Source organism: Macrobrachium rosenbergii, chromosome 3 (genome assembly GCF_040412425.1).
Source record: "Macrobrachium rosenbergii isolate ZJJX-2024 chromosome 3, ASM4041242v1, whole genome shotgun sequence".
In the NCBI taxonomy this organism is placed as follows: domain Eukaryota; kingdom Metazoa; phylum Arthropoda; class Malacostraca; order Decapoda; family Palaemonidae; genus Macrobrachium; species Macrobrachium rosenbergii.
Genome location: NC_089743.1, coordinates 69,299,306 through 69,320,295, shown reverse-complemented (window position 1 = coordinate 69,320,295; position 20,990 = coordinate 69,299,306). Strand labels below are relative to the sequence as shown.

At 41.8% G+C, this 20,990-nt stretch overlaps 1 protein-coding gene across 3 annotated transcripts in view; it reads right to left on the bottom strand.

Annotated features, from left to right (window-relative positions):
- Nucleotides 1-20,990, bottom strand: part of Rep (Rab escort protein) — an 89,162-nt gene that overhangs the window by 65,802 nt on the left and 2,370 nt on the right. For all 3 annotated transcript variants that reach the window (XR_010849268.1, XM_067081221.1, XM_067081228.1), the window contains exons 2-3: nucleotides 888-954; nucleotides 328-434 (exon numbers count right to left, since the gene is read on the bottom strand). Coding sequence is in view for 2 of the 3 variants with exons in the window: in XM_067081221.1 (XP_066937322.1) it covers nucleotides 328-434; nucleotides 888-954 (174 nt within the window). In the remaining variant the exon portion in view is untranslated. The remainder of the gene's footprint in view (nucleotides 1-327; nucleotides 435-887; nucleotides 955-20,990) is intronic.

Here is a 20,990-nt window from a genome sequence, read left to right as displayed (position 1 = left end):
TTTCAAGGGAATGAGACTGCATATGCTAGCCTACAACAAACACACATGGTAAGAACCAGTTTTCACCGCAACGGATCCAGGACAGTTGCATACTCAGGAAGGTGGAAAGGGTGACTGCTTTTCTCTTGTGGAACATGTCTGGAGATGACTGTTACTCCAGATAAGGCCAGTGTAAGGTACTGGTGTATGATTAAAAAGATAAATAACTGCCATACATAATGTAAATGCAACTAAAACCAGAAAGATAACATTTTTGGTTGACTACCTGAACATAATGCCAACAGCCTAAACTAAGAAAGGTGCAATTACAGTATAAGAATAACTAACCGGTTCCTATATTTTCTGTCTCTTCTTTTGTGGTTGTAATGTCAGCAATCCATTGCTCCATCCCTTGAAGGGTAAAGGATGCCCACTGACCTCCATAATAATCATTTCTGAAATAAAATTTAAAAGAACTTGTGCAGTATTGTATTTTGCAATAAATTTTAGTATATCCCCAGAGACTAAAACCCCTCATCTTATCAAATCCTTTATTGTACATTAATTATCATAAGTAGTGCATACTGCAAGCTAGATGACTTTCTTATATCTCATCTACTCAAAAAAAGCATACTAGAAGTATTCTTTGCATGATTTCAATTTTCAGATAAAATTTCTTACTAAAAGTGAATTTATCTGAGCATTAGGAGAGAATATCATTTAGAGCACCAAAATGATTCAAGAATAAAAGTGAATATACCAATACATAGTAGAGCAGACCTAAGTTTGAACTTAGTGTATTAATACTAAAAAAAAAATTTGGTTGGAAATTATCACATCATGTTACATTCACCTCCCTAAGCAGGACGAAAATTTATAAAACATTATAAAATTCTCACTGTACTTACCTATCAATATGTAGAACTTTCTTGCCTATGCGAGCTGAGGCTGCTGCCACAATACACTCAACTAAGCCTGTAAGAACATGATCTTTATTGTCTCTAAAAGTGCAATCCTTTTAAGAAAAAGATATATCTACAAGGTAAATATAAAAAGCAAAATTAATGCCACTGAACACCATTATTGATGCTTTACATCAGCTTTTCCCTTTTAGATGTAGGTTGTAGAGTCATCTCCATTCTCTTTTGCCTAAATTCCCATCTTGTCTAAGTCACTGTCTAGCCCATGCTCTTTATAATTCTTAGCATTCATCTAATCTGTACCCTTCCTTCATGATTTTATGGACTTTCCGGGCCAGCCCTATCAGAGTTAGGAATTTTGATCTGGTTGTTCTGAAGGCGTTCTGTTCAAAGTTCTTGGAATGAATGAAATGACAGACATTTTCTATTATCTTTGTTCAGAAGATGGATCATATTCATATGGAGCTGGCTTGCAGAGGCCACCGACTTGAAATTCAGGCTTCCAAAGAATATGGTGTTCATTTGTAAGAATTAGTAGAAGTTAATAGGCAATACAGAAAGAAGATATCAGTTATTAGAAAAGAAAAAATAAATTAAATTAATAAACAAACAAATAAGAATACAGTATAAGTAAATTTTACTAAAATAAAAGAAGAATTGTTTTAGGGTAGTACATAATGCATATCATTTTCTCTTGAACTTTTGAGGTTCCAGTTGCACAACATCCACAGGGAAACTGCTCCACAGTCCAATGGTATAAGAAATAAAGGACCTCTACAACTGACACGTTTGACAGCGATGGACGTTAACTGCATATTGGTGCTGCTGCTCAGCAAACCTGGCTGCTCTTGGCAGAAAAAGAGGATCAGGCATCAATTGTGGATGTGAAAGATCTCTTTAAAATACAACGCATGAAAAACTGACAAACAAGAGACCCTCCGTTGATGGTTCAGGTCATAAATGCTTATGTCAGGAAACAGAAACCTACCACCATGAACCACTATATCTAAAGAGATAGATCTCTTGCAGAAACAGACGTCAACACCAGAGAACAGTATTCTAGTAAAGAAAGGACAAATGACCCACAAAGCTTGGACTGAGTTTATCCCTGTTATAAATTTATAAGAACTTAAGTTCAATAACTAACTTCTGTGCGGTATTTGCTGACAATTTCATTAAGAAAAAGTAAGATGTGAGTCAAAAGTCACACCAAGAATAGTTAAAGCGTCAGACTCATCCCGCAGAGTCCCACCTACTTGAAGGGGAGAATGGGGTGGAAAACCTGTACGAGATATACTAAACAATAGTCTTTTCATTTACTGGAGTTCAGCCTCATACCCCACCAACTACACCATTCACTATTCCACTCCATGTCACGACTGAGACTAAGAGCAGTTTCATTTCTCAAAATGATATTTTTATGATAAAATAAAGTTTTGTACATACTTACCCGGCAGATATATACTTAGCTATAGTCTCCGGCGTTCCCGACAAATTTCAAAACTTCGCGGCACACGCACAGGTAGGTCAGGTGATCAACCATACCCGCCGCTGGGTGGCGGAATAGGAACCATTCCCGTTTTCTAATCAGATTTTCTCTTCCACCTGTCTCTGAGGGGCTGGGCGGGCCATCAATCGTATATATCTGCGGATTTTCGTATGTACAAAACTTTATTTTATCATAAAAATATCATTTTGTACATGCAACTTACCCGTCAGATATATACTTAGCTGAATGGCACCCTTGGAGGAGGGCAAGAGACAGAAAATAACTAAAAAACGGGAAACAACATATGTTGTAGGATAAACAAAAACCATGGTTCTTACCCTGATTGGGCAGAAGACTTCATGGATACTGTCTATGGTCTGCTTGCCTCAGGAGCTTCAGCGAGGATGTGACCTGTGACTGACAGCCCTTCTGGATCGTGCCAATGGGGATGACCCACTAACATGGCCGAGCCTATGGCGGATCGTGTCAAAGGGGCTGACCCACTTACATGACCGAGCCTACACCTGAATCGTATCAATGGGGCTATCCTCTTACATGACAGAGCTAGGTGTCCATACAAATTACAAGGAACATGACAACCAATCCCGACCACCTGACCAATCCTAACCTTGTTAGTGATAAAAATTGAAAGGAAGCATAATTCCATCACCCTCTTTCAACCAACCATAAAAACACACACCACCAAGCTTAAAAAACAACTAAATTAACTAAACTAAATAGGATTGGATTCAGCTCCTGTCCAGCACCGAATCCACAGGGGCGTCGTCGCCCGCTCCTAGAGAGAAGCACTTATCATACGTTACTCTAATATCTCGTAAGTAATGAGATGCGAACGTTGAATTACACCTCAATAGATTTGCCTCTAAAATAGACTGGAGAGACAACGTCTTGTGAAAAAGCCAAGGAAGTAGCAATGGCTCTCACTTCATGTGCTTTCACTCTAAGGAGCTTAAAGTGCTCATCCTCACATGAGATATGAGCTTCCTTGATGACGTCCTTAATAAAAAAGGACAGCGCATTCTTTGAGATCGCTCGTGAAGGATTCCTGACAGAGCACCAAAGACTTTCAACCGATCCTCCCAGAGATTTCTTCTTTTCTAAGTAGAATTTAAGGCTCCTGACAGGGCATAGAGTCCTCTCAACTCATGTCCCGTCACAGAAGAAAGACCTTTAATTCAAGGTTCTTGTACAGTTTTTTCTCATTCTTAAGCTAGAAATAATGGTTTAAAGGAGCACATTGCAGAACCTCCCTTAAAACCAACTTTGCTGTCTAAGGCTTGTATTTCACTTATTCTCTTAGCTGAGGCAAGGGCAAAGAGGAAAAGTGACTTCCTAACTGAGTCCCTGAAGGAAGCTTGATGAGGAGGTTCAAATTTTTAGACATTAAGAATTTCAAAACTATGTCTAGATTCCAACTGGGAGGTTTCAAGTCCTGAATTTTGACGTTTCAAAAGACCTTATAAGGTCATGAAGGTCTCTGTTTTCCGAGATATTCAGATCTCTGTGTCTGAAAACCGAAGATAACATACTCCTGTATCCCTAATTGTGGATACAGCGAGGTTGCAATGTTCCCTCAGGAAGATAAAGAAATCAGCAATGTTTGTCACAGAGGTACTGGAAGAGGATATCTTATTGGTCCTGCACCATCTTCTAAAGACCTCCCACTTCGACTGGTAGGCATGAAGGGTTGAGGATCTCCTGGCTCTTGCAATAGCCTTCGCAGCTTTGTGCGAAAAACCCTTCGCTCTGACCAGACCTTCGATAGTCTGAAGGCAGTTAGACTGAGAGCGGGGAGATTCTTGTGGAATCTGTTGAAGTGGGGCTGTTTGAGAAGATCGTTCCTGTGTGGAAGCGATCTTGGAAAATCTACTATCCATTCCAGTACCTCTGTGAACCAGTCTTGAGCTGGCCAAAAGCGGAGCTACCAGTGTCAGTCTCGCGCCTTCCGATGATGCAAACTTTCTTACCACTTCTCCTAGGATCTTGAATGGGGAAAGGCATATCCGTCTAATCCTGTCCAATCTAGGAGAAGACTGTCTGTTGCAACTGCTCTCGGGTCCGATATCGGAGAGCAGTAGTTTCCTAACCTTGCATTCCAGTGGGTTGCAAAAAGGTCGATATTCGGCCTTCCCACAGGTTCCACAGTCTTTGCAGACTTCTGAATGGAGAGTCCACTCTGTGGGAAGGACCTGATCCTTCCTGCTGAGAAGGTCGGCCCTCACATTCCTCTCTCCTGTACAAATCTGGTGAGGAGTCTGATCCTCCTCTCCTGAGCCCATAACAGCAACGTTTTTGCCGTTTCGTAAAGGGAGAAGGAGTGTGTTCCTCCCTGTTTCCTTATATAAGCCAGGGCAGTAGTGTTGTCTGAGTTCACTTGGACTACTTGTCCTGCGACAAGGAACTCGAACTTGATGAGAGCCAAATGAACTGCTGATAGCTCTTTCTTGTTGATGTGCCAGTTCACCTGGTCTCCCTCCCAGTTGCCTGACACTTCTCTCGACCCTAGTGTTGCCCCCATCCCGACTCCGAGGCGTCTGAGAACAACACTAGGGTAGGGCTCGGTAACTGAAGAGACAGTCCTGGCATAATTTTCGAGGTCTAACCACCAGTTGAGATCCTCTTTTATCTTGTCCGAAATTTGGAACAAAGTTGCTAAGTCCTGAGACTTCTGGTCCCAACTCTCCTTTAGGAAAAACTGAAGAGGTCTCAGATGAAGTTTTCCTAAGGAGACGAACTGTTCCAGCGAGGAAATGGTCCCCAGCAAACTCATCCACTCCTCGCTGAACAATGTTTTCTCCTTAGAAAAACTGTCACCTTTTCTATGCAGCGATCTATTCTCTCTTGGGATGGAAAGGCTAGAAAATCCGAGAATCCATCAGAATCCCCAGGTAAACAATGCTCTGCTGCGGAACAACCTGGGATTTCTGTAGGTTTACTAATAGTCAAGGGACTGTGTCATATTTAGGGTGATCGACAAGTACTCCAGACCACTGTCCTTTGATTGAGCTCGAATCAGCCAATCGTCGAGATACATTGATATCCTCACTCCCTCTAAGTGAAGCCAGCGTGCCACATTCCTTAAGATGCCCGTGAACACTTGTGGGGCCGTCGAAGGAAGAAAGCACAGGGACCTGAATTGAAAAACTTTTCCCCGAATCACGAACCTCAGGAACTTTCTTGACGGGGATGAATGGGAATGTGGAAGTAAGCGTCCTGCAGGTCAGGAGACCATCAATCCCTGGACGAAGAGCTGCAAGAACCGAGGAGGTAGTCTCCATTTTGAATTTCGTCTTGATTATGAAGAAATTCAGGGCGCTTACATCAGAACCGGTCTCAACCCCCGAGGATTTGAAACCAGAAAAAGACGGTTGTAAAACCCGGGGAATGGAGGTCTTGAACAGTTCTATTGCTTCCTTTTCTAACATTTGTTCCACTGCTAGAAAAAGAGCCTGGTTCTTGATGGGATCCCTGTAGCTGGCGGATAACTCCTGGGAGTTGATGTTAAAGGAGGACTTTCCCTGAAGGGGATAAGGTAGCCTCTTCTTAAAATGGAGAGGGACCAGTCGTCCAGCCCCTCTCTGTGCCCAGACCTCGGCGGATCTTGTAGCAGTCTGGCACCCACTGTCGTCTGGAGTACTCGTTCTTCATTTGGTCCTTCTGATAGAGCGAGAGGAAGACCTTCCTCTCCTCTCTGGTCTTTTGCTCCTGAAGGAGGGTCTGGACGAGAAGGACCACCTCGAAGGGCTCCTGAAAGGGAGCCTTCTCCTTCTTGGCGAAAAGGGACGGCAGGTCTGACCCTCTTGAAGACTGGGCCAAAAGGTCTTGTGTCGCCTTTTCAGATAACGGAGGAAATCTCCTTCACCAAGTTTTGAGGAAAAGGTGAGGAGAAAAAAGGCTCAGGGAACAGAAGAGAGGATCTCTGAAGAGGAGACACAGACTTCGTGAGGAAAGAGCTGAATACTGACCTCTTCTTCAGAATAGCAGCTCCGAATAAGGCAGCGACTTCCAGCGAAACCGTCCCTCACTGCTTTGTCCAAGCAAGACAAAACACTCACGAAGTCATCCAAACACAGGAATTCGGGATCCGAGTCCTGTTGGCCAAAAACTCAAGAGACCAATCCATAAAGTTGAAGACCTCCACAACTCTAAAAAGACCCTTGAGGAGATGATCCATTTCACTCATTCCCAAGTCGCCTTCGCTGAAGAAAGGGAAAGTCTCCTGGAGGAGTCAACTAGATTAGAAAATCTGCGTCAGCAGATGTGGGACCCCAACCCCATAGGCTCCTTGGTCTCATACCACATTCCTGATTTTCCCAAAAGTTTCAAAGGAGGGAAAGAGAAAACCGTCTTACTTGCATCCTTCTTAGACTGCATCCACTCCCCTACTCCTTTAAAGGCCTTCCTCATCAGAAATCGTCGGGCGCATCTTGACAAACGAAGAGGTCTAGTTGACTTGGTGCTGTCCCACAAGATCCCGGAGAAGGAGGGGCAGCATGACAAAGAGAATCTCAAACTCCTGAATTAAAACCGGTGCAACCGTTTGTAATCCGAAACTCCAGCGTCCTTAGGAGAATCCTCTTCTGAAACTTCCTCCAAAGCAGCAGGCGGAGGAAGGCTTAAGAAGAAGAGCGCCTATCAGGAGAAGCGAGCCTGGAAGGAGAAGCACTCCTGTCCAACAGAGACGCCTACCAGGAGAATGGCGCCTACCAGGAGAATGGCGCCTGACCCCCGGACGGGCGCCTGTCAGGAGAGGGGTCCTGTCCACTGATGAGAGCCTTCCAGGAGAGGAGGCCTAAAACGAGGGCGCTTGGTAGGAGAGCGGCGCCTGCCGGAAGGAGGAGCTTGGAAGACGACGGCGCCTGCCCAAAGGAGAGAAGTACAGTGAGGCGAAATACGCCTGGAAGGAGAGGCGCTTCTCTCCGATGATGAGCGCCTGGAAGAAGTGCGCCTGCTGGGAGACTGGCGCCTGTTCGCAGGAGAGCGTCTCCGAGGAGCGAAGAAAACTTGCTGGACTGTGAAGGAAGCTTGGCAGGAGAAGAGCGGCGAGTTGAAGACGAGCTTCCTGGAACTCTTGACAGGAAGAAAGTCATCCTTCCTACGAAGAGGAGTCCTTAGCAAGAGATCCAACAAGCGCCCGATAACTGCTCCTGGAGGCCGATCAAAATCTTCTTAAGGACGTCGAATCCTTCACCCCTGATGGAGGAGGAGGGGGGGATCTCGAGCTCTCTTCCTGACAATAGGAGAATCCTCGGGAGCGCTCAGGGCTCGAGTCCAAACGCTCTACTCAAGGAGCCTTCCAAGATCTCTTCAAGGCGCGACTCCTCAGCCGAACTCCAACCACGTCTCGGAGAAGGCATTAGTCAGGCGGCGAAACACTTTTTCAGGATGCCTTTTCTATGGCGATCCAAGGCAGCCTGGGGCGCAACAACAGGATCTGCCGCTGGGACGCCTGATCGTTGGGGATGCTCTACATCCTCCCTGCGGCTTTAGACATTCCTCCTCCACTGGTCCTGGGAGTTTGGAAGAGGTCTAGGCCTAGGAGCAATGCGGGCCGATCAGACGCCCCCTCCACTACACTGGGGACACTGCACATATCACTGTCACTCTTACCTTCCTTCATCAGGTGGTCAGGATTGCGATTTCACCTTGTAAGAAGTTCGGACTTTCATCTCTTGCCATTTCAGAGGACGAATCCACAGGTTGATGAAGGGAGAAGGGCTGAAACCAAAGGATTAGGAGAGTCTACTGGGTTAATTTCAAAATCATGCTCAGCAGAGCGAGACCTACTCGAGCTTCTGGAGGAAGCCTTCCTAACTCTATCCTTTTCAAGCTTCTTCAGATAAGAAGACAAAACCTTCCATTCCTGATCAGACAATTTCTCACACTCCTTGCACCTATTGTCCGAAGAACAATCATTCCCCTACACCCTCATACATACAGTGTGAGGGTCTACAAGCTTTTGTTTAACCTCACCTTACATTCTTGCCTAGCAGCACACGGAACACAGGCGAAACATTAACGTCAGACATCTTAATGAACAATTCAAAAGCAAATCAAAAACAGTCCACAATAGCGTATGCCAAACCAAAGATCAATACGTCACCAAAATCAGGCCAAAAAGATCCTCAGCAAGCGAGAAAACGAAAATCAAAGCAGGAGGAACCAACAACAGATGTTGCCGGAACCAGCGACAGAAAAAAATCTGATTAGAAAACGGAATGGTTCCTATTCCCGCCACCCAGCGGCGGGTATGGTTGATCACCTGACCTACCTGTGCGTGTGCCGCGAGTTTTGAAATTCTGTCGGGAACGTGGGAGACTATAGCTAAGTATATATCTGACGGGTAAGTTGCATGTACAAAAAGTGGAGACTTTACTATACTCACAAGTGTTGCATCATCGTCATACTGAAGAATGACATTTTTATGATAAAATAACACTTTATATATACTTACCATGTAATTACATAGCTAACAGTTTCTATTATCGGCAGCTAAAATTAGATGAGCAGAGCTTCAATTTGTTTATGCATAATGTCCATGTGAGGGGAGGAGGGTGGGCTCCCACTGTGTAATTACTTGGTAAGTATATATAAAATATTATTTTATTTTTATATATAAGTAACTTACCAAGTATTCGCATATGCTTCCTCTCCCAACACCATGCCAGCCACTGATAAATGCCCTGAAGCACTGCACTTTTTTGTAAGTAGTTTCCTCGTCCTTGAGGCAGTGAGTGGCGAAGACTGACTTGCACCTCTAAAAAGGTAGATTGGAGAATACTTGACAGGGACATATTGTGTTTGAAGGCCACAGAGTTAGCAATGGCCCTGACCTTGTGGGCTTTCACTTTAATGACTGGTAAATCTTCCCCATTAATCAGGGAGTGAGATTCGGAAATCAAGCTTCTCAAAAAGAAGGCAATAGCATTACAGGCAGTCCCTTGCTATCAGCCGGGGTTCCATTCCAACAGCATGACGATAAGCGAAAATTGCTGAAAATTTTTGGTTATCAGCGCCAATAAACGATCACTGGTGCTGATAAGCAGAAACTGGCGCACATCGGTGCCGAAAATCGCCAATTTTGGTCTCTAGACAAGCGTAAAAAAACTGGATCACCAATAACCGGATACTGCCTATATTTGAGAGAGGATGATATGGGTTCCTCATCAAGCACCAGAGGTTGTTTGACAGCCCTTTGATATTCTCTGTCTGATGAAGGTACAGTAACACCGAAGGGCTCTTACCGGGTATAGAAGTCTCTCCTCTTCCACAGCAAAATCTTCTGCCAGGACTGGACAATCCTCAATCTTCTTGGCTAACGCACCAATGGTCCAGTTGAGGAAGCTGTAAACTTCTAAAACTTTAAAAATATTCCTGGTCAAGTGGTCGAGCTCAGGCGAGAACATGGTCTTGGCTGAGGAAAAAGCAGATCTACGAGTTGCGTCGACCAGGCCGGAGAAATCGCCTTGGGAGGAGGCAGAAACTCCCAGAGATGGAGCTTCTCCAGTGGCATAAAAGAGGTAGCTCCTCTTCACAAGTTTACATGGAGGAAACACAAAGGCAGCCTTAGGTTGTCATACTCCCCTAGACCTGGTGGGAGCAAGACTTCTCCATTTTTGGAGGAAATGGGAAGTCAAGAGTGCGGAACCATGGGTGATAGAAGTTTTGAGAGAGGGGTACTCAATCCCATTCAACACAAAGCCACCACTGGCGTCGGTGCCCATCAACTTGACAGCCTACTCCGTAGGCTCACAGAGGTTTTAGGCCCTGTCAAAGGAGGTTACCTCTCTACCCAAAAAAGGGGCCATAGAAGTTGTGAAAGATGTGAACTTGAAGGGGTTTTACAACTGCCTCTTCATTGTACCCAAGTCATCGAGAGGGTGGAGACCTGTCCTAGACTTAAAAGCTCTGAATTTTTTCGTAAAGACCACAATGCTGTCCTCCATTCATCAAGGGGATTGGATGGCCACGATATACATGGAGGACACATACTTTTACGTTCCAGTCCACCCAGAATCCAGAAAGTACATGAGAGGATATCTTCAGACTCATTTGTCTTCCCCATTACTCCCAAAATCAAGGAGGACCTTCAGAGGTGGCTGGGAGGAGAGAGATTCCTGGTAGGGAAGTCTTTATTCCCTCTGAACCCAAGCCTAACCTTGTTCCCAGATGCTTCAGACCTGGGATGGGGAGCTCATTTACAAGGGACTTGGAAGTTCCAGGAAGTGGTTGCAAGAAGAAAGATTGCTCCACATCAATGTAAAGGAGCTGAAACTGATACACCTGGCTCTTCAGCATTTTGCTTCAGTGACACACAATTGCAATCTACTCAGACAACATGACGGCGCTGGCCTACATAAGGAACCAAGGAGGCACGCACTCTTTCTCTCTTTGCCAGGTGGCCAGAGATCCTCTCATTTGGGCCCAGAACAACCTTACTCGGATCGTCACCCGCTTCATTCGGGGCAATATGAACGTTCTTGCAGACGTTGAAGAATCATCATCTTCCCCTGTATTGCTTGTCAGTTCTGGACCCTCTGGCTTGGGCAACAGACGCAATGTTCCAGGAATGGTCCGACCTGGACATGTATGCCTTCCCGCCATTCAGTATGGTGAGGGACATCATCAACAAGTTTCAATCTTACAGCAACTCGTTGATGACGCGAGTGGCCCTGTTTTGGCGGCAGAGGGAATGATTCCCGGACCTTCTAAGCCTCTTAGTGGACTTCCCAAGACTTCTTCCACAGTGCCAAAGTCTTCTCAAACAACCTCGTTTCCTCCACTATTATCAAGGTTTGTCCAGTCTCGCTCTGACAGGCTTCAGACTATCAGGAAGCTTGTCAGAGCAAAAGGATTTTCAAAGGCAGCTGCGAAGACTATTGCCAACTGTCAACGATAATCTTCATCCAACTTCTACCAGGCTAAGTGGTCAGTTTTTTCGTGACTAGTGTCAAAGACACAGTATCTCATATTCTGAGACCACTTTAGCTCAAATAACCGATTTTTTTATTTTCCTGCAGTCTTTTCGGGGACTAGCGACTTCAACAATTAAAGACTATAGATCAGTGCTCAATTCTGTCTTTAAGAACAGAGGTTTGGATTGTTAATGCAGAAATACAAATATATTTAGTCGGTAAAACCATGTCGTTAATTTTAAGTGGTAGTTTAAAATTTGCGAAGTGTAAACAAACTACGTAATCTTGTCTCAGTTCTTAAGATCCTAAAGTTTCTTTTGGTAGTCTAAGCAAGGTCTTCAAGGAGTACAGTTGTATATATATCGTGATTTAAAGGATATTATTGGGCACACAGATGTAAGTTTTGACGAACTCTTATATATATTTGCTCTGTCTTATCATTCATTAAGGTGTTAAAGACTTAAATTTGTTTATTTTAAGACATTCAATATTTGTTTATTCCATAATTATAGTAAATAGATATAATCAAAGGAAGTTTAATGTGGTAATGCAATTGTCCAATTATAAAGGTGTATTTAACTTTGTGAGATGTATCAAGGTATATTATGTCACTGTTATTTACTGAATAATATGCATTATTATTTGACAATGTATTTTAAGGAGTGCAATAATTCCTTTCAGGAATGAACCTACTTCTACTACTACTGTTACTACCACTACCACTACTGTTAAAGGAATAAAGGGGAAGTCGAGTTTCTGAGTTTGTGTTGTCCATTACAATAGTTCATTCATCTCTGACATTAACATGAATACGGACCAGGATGACAAGGAGAAGTTACGCACCCTCAAGAACAACCAGACTGGATGGCTCTCTCTGCCCTCACGAAGAAACTGAATGAAGTCAGCGGTGTATGGAGAAACCTGACAACCTCCATGTAGTAAAGACAGGTATGGAAGAGTTTGAGGATAGATTTAACAAGTACAAGGACTGCCACAGTGATTACCTCTCTCAATTACCTGTCAGTGAACACCAGCCAGAAATCAAAAGGTTTGAAGATAAAGAATTATCGGTCATAGGATTCAGAAACCAGGCGTATCAATGGATAACTACAATAGAGGCGAGTTTACAAGATTCAATAGACGGATCTTCAATACGGAGCAAGTCACACATATCTAGGAGGTCAGTTAGAAGCACAGCATCAAGTGTGAAATCTGCTCACTTAAAAGAGAAGGCAAAGTTGGCTGGTTTGCTTGCACAGAGGACATTGCTTGAGAAACGGGCAAAAATAGCCCAACAACAGGCAGAATTACAAGCCGAAGAAGACTTGCTAAAGTTGGATGGTGAAATTGAAGCTGCAAGAGCAAGGGAAAAGGTGTTCCAAGAGGAAATTATTTCATCAGTGGACAAAGTTTTGGATCCTGAAACACCAGTATTTGTTCCTATTCACAATGTGCATCATGAACCCAGCGTCACAGTACCTTCATTACCCATGACACCCGCCCCAGAGTCATTCTATCGAAGTCAGCAACAGTTAGCAGCGGCTATGATTCTGCCTCATGCTGAGGTGACCAAGTTTTGTGGTGATCTTCTTGAATATGCATCATTTATGCTGGCATTTAATGACAGCAGTGCCACACACCACATCGGACTCCAACAGGCTGTACTTCTTAAATCAGCATTTAGAAGGAAAGCCTAAGTCACTCATAGCTGGGTGCATGTTTATGGATGCTTCTGAGGGATACATTGAAGCAAAAAGGCTTCTGGATAAAGTGTATGGAGATCCATACAAGGTTTCCATGGCATACATAGACAAGTTGAGCAAGTGGCCTGAAGTGAGAGGTGATAGCAGCGAATCACTGCATGAATATGCTTTGTATCTTGTGAAGTGTAATCATACCATGCAGTCATTGTCAAATATGCAGGTTTTAAATGACTCTCAAACCTTCAGAGGGTGATTTCAAAGCTGCCCGTGTATATTCAAAATAAGTGGTTGGATCATGTGATAAAGCTCAGGAAGCAAGGTGTTTGTGTGTGTTTCACTACATTAGTGGAATTTGTTCAGAATGCAGCAGAGGCAGCAATGGATCCTGTATTTAGCAGGGAAGCTTTGGGTAAAGTGTCTCTTTTACAAAGGCAAAGGCACATCACGGCTCAAGTCAGAACAAGCAAAAATCATTGGCAGTTACAGTGCAACCATCAAATTCTGCAAACCAGTGTACCAGGAAATGCCAACTCTGTAATGGTCATCATGATATTGAGGACTGCTTTCAATTTCTGCACAAGAGTGTGGATGAAAGACGAAAGTTTGTGAGAGACAGTCGTCTTTGTTTCAGTTGTTTTGGCAATAACCATACTTCAAAAAAGTGTTTCAATCGACGGCAGTGCAAGACATGTAATAAAAGGCATCCTACCACTTTGCATATTGAGAACTTTAGGATGTTTGACAGTAATAATGCAATTACTTCACAAGCTTGTTCACAGTTTGGAAGTAAAGGTCAAGATTGCACTCAAGGTCAAAATTGTGTTCAAGGTCAAGAAGGTACTCAAGGTGAAGGTCGCACTCCAGGTCAGGTAATACTCAAGGTCAAGGTAGTGTGAAGTCTTCTGCATGTACAATTTCTGATACAGTATTGCAATCGATTTTGCCTGTGCAATTACATGTAAAGGGTAGTGATAATGTAGTAAAAACTTATGCCTTTTATGATACGGGCAGTACAGGTTGTTTCATTAAAGATAATATCAAGGATCAATTAAACTGTAAAGGTATTGAAACAGCTGTCAAGTTGCAAACAATGCATGGGACTGATACAGTCAAACTTTTATCGTAAATGATCTTGTTGTCACTGATATACATGGTAATAATGATGTTGTATTGCCAAAGGTATTCACTCAAAGAGATATCCCTGTTAATCATGATCAAATTCCAAGGTATGAAATGTTAAAGGATTGGCCTCATTTATCAAGTGTTATTGATAAGATTCCATTATATCAGCCAGAGCTAGACATAGGAATATTGATAGGTAGTAATTGTCCAACTGCTTTGCAACCTTTAGAGGTTATACCCACTTCAGGTTATGGCCCTTTGCAGTGAGATATTTGCATGGGTGAACACCGGTTAATGGGCCTGTACATGTTAAGGTTAGTTCAAATGGGGTTTCATGTCACAGGTTACTTGTATCTAATGTTCAACATGTTACCGACTGTATTACTGTTGAAAGTGTTAGGAAGTTCTTTGAGTTGGATTTTTCAGAAAAGGATCTTGGTTCAGTTCCTGAAGAGCTTGGCTTGTCTTTTGAGGACAGAAGATTTGTGAAAAGGTGCCAGGATACCATTGAATTTAAAGATGGTCATTTCAGCTACCCATGCCTTTCAGAGATCCCAATGTGAGTCTTCCCAACAATAAGAAGCAGGCAGTCAGCAGAGCAGAGTGGCAAAGGAGAAAGATGAAGAGTAGTGAAGATTACAGACAGCAGTATACAGCATTCATGGATAAATGTTGTTTGACAAAGGCTATGCTTACAAGGTCCCAGAAGGTGAGGTCAACAAGTCTCCTGTCTGGTATCTTCCACATCACGCAGTTTTCATCCCAAGAAAAAGAAAATTAGGGTTGTTTTTGACTGTAGTGCAAAGTTTGGAGGTTTGTCATTAAATGATGTTCTGCTACAGGGTCCTAACCTCACCAACTCATTGACGGGAGTACTCATTAGATTCCGGCAAGAGGTTTATGCATTCATTGGAGATATTGAAGCTATGTTCTTTCAAATAAAGATTCCACCTGAGAATCACGACTATGTTAGATTCCTGTGGTGGCCTAATGGGGACATCAATCGACCTCTTGAAGAATTCCGAATGGCTGTTCACATTTTCGGAGCAATCTCCTCACCAAGTATTGCAAATACTGCACTGAAGGCCACGGAGACAAAGCAGATGAGAAGTATGACTCAACTGTTGGTAATACTATTAGGCATAATTTCTATGTTGACGACTGTTTGAAGTCATGTGCTGATGTTCCTACAGCAGTTAAGTTAGTGAAGGATTTGATATCTGCAACAGGTGAAGGAGGATTTAGGTTAACTAAATTTGTTAGCAATTCAATTGACATCCTTAAAGCTTTGCCTACTGAAGATTGTTAGATTGAAAGTGACAAGTTTGATCTTGACATGGAGAATCTAATGACAAGAGCCTTAGGAATGTTATGGGACCTTAAAGAAGACTCATTCAAGTTTTCAATTGCGCTCAAGGAAAATCCACTCACCAGAAGAGGGTTGTTATCAACTATTTCATCATTATATGATCCCCTTTGGTTACTCTCTCCAATCATCTTACCAGCCAAGAAACTGCTACAAGAATTATGTCAAGTTGAGAGTCTGGACTGGGATGAAAGGATTCCGGATGACCTAGCTGAAAGGTGGCAACATTGGATACAAGGTCTTCATTTACTGGAGCAGCTTTCAATACCAAGGTGCTTTAAACCAAGTGGTTTTGGTAATGTAACAAGTTCAAGTCTTGTATTATTCAGTGATGCTAGTACAGTTGGTTATGGTGTTGCAGCATATCTTGTTCTTCATGATGGAAACCAAGTTCAGTCAAGCCTTGTCATGGGAAAATCAAGAGTATCTCCAAAAAGGGTGGTAACTATACCTAGGTTAGAACTTACAGCTGCAGCTGTGTCTGTCAAGGTTGCTCAACACATCCTGAAGGAATTGGAGTTTACTGTTGACAGTGTTGTGTACTATACAGATTCAACAACAGTACTTCACTATATTCATAGCAACACAAAAAGGTTCCCTGTTTTGTGGCCAACAGAGTCAGAGTTATAAGGGACTACTCTCAACCTGAGCAATGGAGATATGTAAGCTCAATGATAACCCTGCTGATGTAGCATCAAGCGGTATTAGTGTACATCAGTTATTGCAGTATGACGAATGGTTTCATGGTCCATCATTCATTGCATCTGACTGTTTGTTTTCCCAGGAGTATGTACGCAGATTGTGATGATGGTGAGAGTGAACATGTGTCTGCAGTCACAACTTCTGAAGAATGTCATGGGTTTACAAGATTGATTGAATATTACTCTTCATGGTCGAGGTTACAAAAGGCAGTTTCTATATTTCAACAATTGAAGTCAATCCTTAGAGGTAAAAGGAAAGGTTATGCAACCACTGATGCTGAAAGGGCAATCATAATGTATGTTCAACAGAAGGCGTTTGGTGATGAAGTGAAGGCTTTATCAAGGAATTGTCAGTTAGCAAGAGTAGCCCTATATATAAAGCTTGATCCCTTTCTTGATTCTGAAGATGGCTTATTGAAGGTTGGAGGTAGGATAAGAAAATCTGATATTCCACAGTCTGCCAGACATCCCATACTATTACCAAAGAAGCATCATGTGACTACATTGTTGATACAACACGAGCATGAATTATTAGCTCATTCTGGTAGAAACCATGTTCTTTCAAATCTTCGGCAGAAGTATTGGATAATTAATGCTAATGCAACTGTCAGAAGTGTTTTATTTCATTGTGTTACTTGCAGGAAGTTAAAAGAACCAGCTTTGAGTCAAAAGATGGCTGATCTTCCAGCAGACCGATTGGAACCTTCGCCACCATTCAGTAGTGTTGGCATTGACTTCTTTGGACCCTATTACATCAAAGAAGGAAGAAAAGAGTTAAAGAGGTATGGTGTCATATTTACCTGCTTGGTTAGTAGGTCAGTTCATATTGAAACAGCAAACACCTTACAATCTGATTCCTTCATAAATGCTTTGCGAAGATTTGTTTCTCGAAGAGGTCATCCCAAGGTTATCAGATGTGATAATGGAACCAACTTCCATGGGGCTGAGAAAGAACTTAAGGCAGCTCTCGGCGAGATGGAGGAAAAGAAGATTGAGACGTATTTGTTGCATCATCATATTGAATGGAAATTTAATCCACCTGCAGCAAGCCACATGGGTGGTTGTTGGGAGCGCCAAATCAGAACAGTTAGAAAAGTGTTGTCTGCACTTCTGAAGGAATTTGGCGATAGGCTAAACGATGAAAGTCTCACGGACTCTGCTTTGTGAGGTCGAGAGTATCATAAATTCAAGACCGTTAACCACGGTAAGTGATAGTGTCGATGACCTTGAGCCACTAACTCCAAACCATTTGTTGATTCCAAAATCTTATGTAGTCCCTCCCCTGGTTTTGTTTCGGAAAGGATGATGTTTACATGAGGAGAAGGTGGAGATGTGTTCAATATCTGACCAACCTGTTTTGGTCAAGATTTAGAAAGGAATATTTGAGTACTTTACAGACGAGACAAAAGTGGAATGAACCAAGAAGAAATTTAATTGTTGGTGATGTGGTCTTGGTAAAGAGTGACATTGAACCAAGGAATCGATGGCCAATGGGACGAGTAATAGAAGTACACCTGATGACAAAGGAACAATCCAGTGCCAAGATTAAGACACTTTCTTCAGTTATTGTCCGTCCTATTCAGAAGCTGGTGTTATTAGTTAAAGGCTAGGATTTTCATGAAATGTGACACGATACTATGTTGTGTTCTTCTGGTTATTTGATATGATATACATATATATATATATATATACATGAGTTATGAAAGTGTTTAATTTTATTTTAGGTAAATATCTGAATCATGAAGGTATTTTGTATTATAAGGGTTTGTATTGTAACTTAAAGGTTATTTATTTTATCTGCATGAGTATGTATGTAATATGATAAACAGGTTTAATCTGTTTATGGGGCTGAGTATGTTAATGCAGAAATACAAATATATTTAGTCGGTAAAACCATGTCGTTAATTTTAAGTGGTAGTTTAAAATTTATGAAGTGTAAACAAACTACATAATCTTGTCTCAGTTCTTAAGATCCTAAAGTTTCTTTTGGTAGTCTAAGCAAGGTCTTCAAGGAGTACAGTTGTATATATATCGTGATTTAAAGGATATTATTGGGCACACAGATGTAAGTTTTTGACGAACTCTTATATATATTTTGCTCTGTCTTATCATTCATTAAGGTGTTAAAGACTTAAATTTGTTTATTTTAAGACATTCAATATTTGTTTATTCCATAATTATAGTAAATAGATATAATCAAAGGAAGTTTAATGTGGTAATGCAATTGTCCAATTATAAAGGTGTATTTAACTTTGTGAGATGTATCAAGGTATATTATGTCACTGTTATTTACTGAATAATATGCATTATTATTTGACAATGTATTTTAAGGAGTGCAATAATTCCTTTCAGGAATGAACCTACTTCTACTACTACTGTTACTACCACTACCACTACTGTTAAAGGAATAAAGGGGAAGTCGAGTTTCTGAGTTTGTGTTGTCCATTACATGGATCTTGCAAAAAGCCAGGATCTTAGCGACTTGATTAAATCTTTCGATGCTTCAGGGGAACACAGACCGCGTTCTATTCCTTGGAATCTAGACATCGTGCTTCGTTGGCTCTCAGGGGCTCCCTTCAAGCCTCTTCATGCATTTTCCTTCAGAGACTTAATGAGGAAGACTCTCTTTTTGGTTGCTCAAGCGACAGCCAAAAGAGTTAGTGGATTACAGGCCTTGGACAAGCAGGTTGGCTTTTCATAAGGTGATGGGGTCTGCATGTTTACCCTTGGGTTTCTTGCGAAGAACGAAACCCCAGGCAATCCTTGGCCCCGTTCAATCAATATGAGGAACCTTACAGATATCCTGGGACCTACAGACCAGGAGTGAATTCTCTGTCTGGTCAGAGCCTTAAATGTTACCTAGAGAGGATTAAGAACATCAGGAGCCCCTCTTGTAACCTCTGGTGTTCCTTAAAGAACCTATCTCATTCTACGTCCACGAAAGCATTAACCCTCTTTCTTAGAGAAGTGATCTCTGAACCCCACAAGGGAATTCAGAAAGAGACCCTACCTTTATTGAAAGTTAAAGACCATGAAGTCTGGGCAGTCGCCACTTCACTGGCTTTTAAACGCAATCTGTCACTGTCAGACTATTCTTCAATCTACATACTGGACGTGCAGATTTGTGTCTGCCTCTTATTTGCGTGATGCAGAAACCACTTATGAAAACTGCAGTACATTAAGATCGTTATCTGTGGCTGGGTTGGCACTGGGTGAGGAAGGGCAGGAGCATGTCTCCTATTTCTCTACTCCTTGCCTTGACTTTGGTTGATCGAGCTATGGGAGCTTGGGGCTTTACGTAAGGTGTATGTAACAATATATTTGGTCAAAATTTTTTTGGACTGTGCCCAGGGCAAGGGCATACCCTTTTGTATAAGGCTTTGGCAACCATCGAAATACTCCTTGGTGGCAATGCACATTAAAGTAGAGGTGATTCTCAGCTTTACTGCTGCATCACTACAGGTTGATGATGAGCACCAACCAGAGGCAGTACCCGTCTACTGTAGCTCTCTCAACAGGTAAGGTTACAACTAGCATCGTCCAACACTGGCTACCTATCTATTTCAAATTCATCTCCATTACTGAGTGTAGTCTAATTTTTCAGTGATAAACGTTCCAGTTTGGCCACAAAACTCTCAAAATTTACTGAAAGTTTTTTTGAGTAGTTAGTGTCCGTGTATCCCACCTCCTTTCTCTGTGGGATTCAGCAATGTAATTACTTGGTAAGTTACTTATATAAAAATGAAATTTTTATAATAAAATAAAGTTTTATATATACTTACCAAGTAATTACATGATTGGAGCCCTCCCGCCTCCCCTCTAATGGACATTATGCATGAACAAACTGAATACCTGAGCCAGTTGTACCTATTCTTCCCCAAAAGTGGGCGGGGTCTCTTACCTACACCAAAACAATATGAGCAATACCGCAAAATTTTTTAAATTGATAACTATATCTTATTTGCTAATTTGAAATAACATTCTTTCTTTTGACAAAAAGATCTTTAAACAGATCATAATCTGATAACATCAGATATGCCAAACTACATCTACTTACGTTTTATTTGCGTAAAATAACGTTATTTTAACAGAAGGCTCTTTATACAGATGATACTCTAAAACAAAGGTTGGTAAGCCTGTACACATCTAACATAATAAAGTATTTAATAATGATTTGGACAACATACTTGAAAACTTGCATAAAACAATGAATTTTCTTGTTTTGTTTTTCATTTATAATTGATTCTAATTTTCACATTATACAAAATTTTCCTCAAACCAATTAATATATGGAATATGAAAAAGAAATATGATGTGAACAATGTATTTTGTAAACTGATCCTGAATATTACGGCATGATTGTACTAAAGACCACACCTACTTTGCACATACACTGGTGGTTACCAAACCAAAGTGGTGGAGTAGACGCCTTCAGTTTTACCTTAAGGTACCTGTATTTCACTTTTGTTTTTTCCCCCACTCAAAAACCCTGCTTTCTCACCATGGTCCCCGAATTGTAAGATATAGCCTTAAGGTGGATCACTAGGCTACCTCTAAAAGTGTTCATTTACTAACAAAACTAATGTCAGATACAAAGCACACATTAAGACATGAGAAAATTATATGAAAATGTAAAGGAGATAGTCACACAAACATACTATTTATATATTCAAGTCTATAGAAAGGGGTGCATATAATGCAGTACAAGTGAGATTATTTGAGAAATTTCCGAGATAACGGAAATTTAACCATCTTTTGTTTACATTTTTTCTTT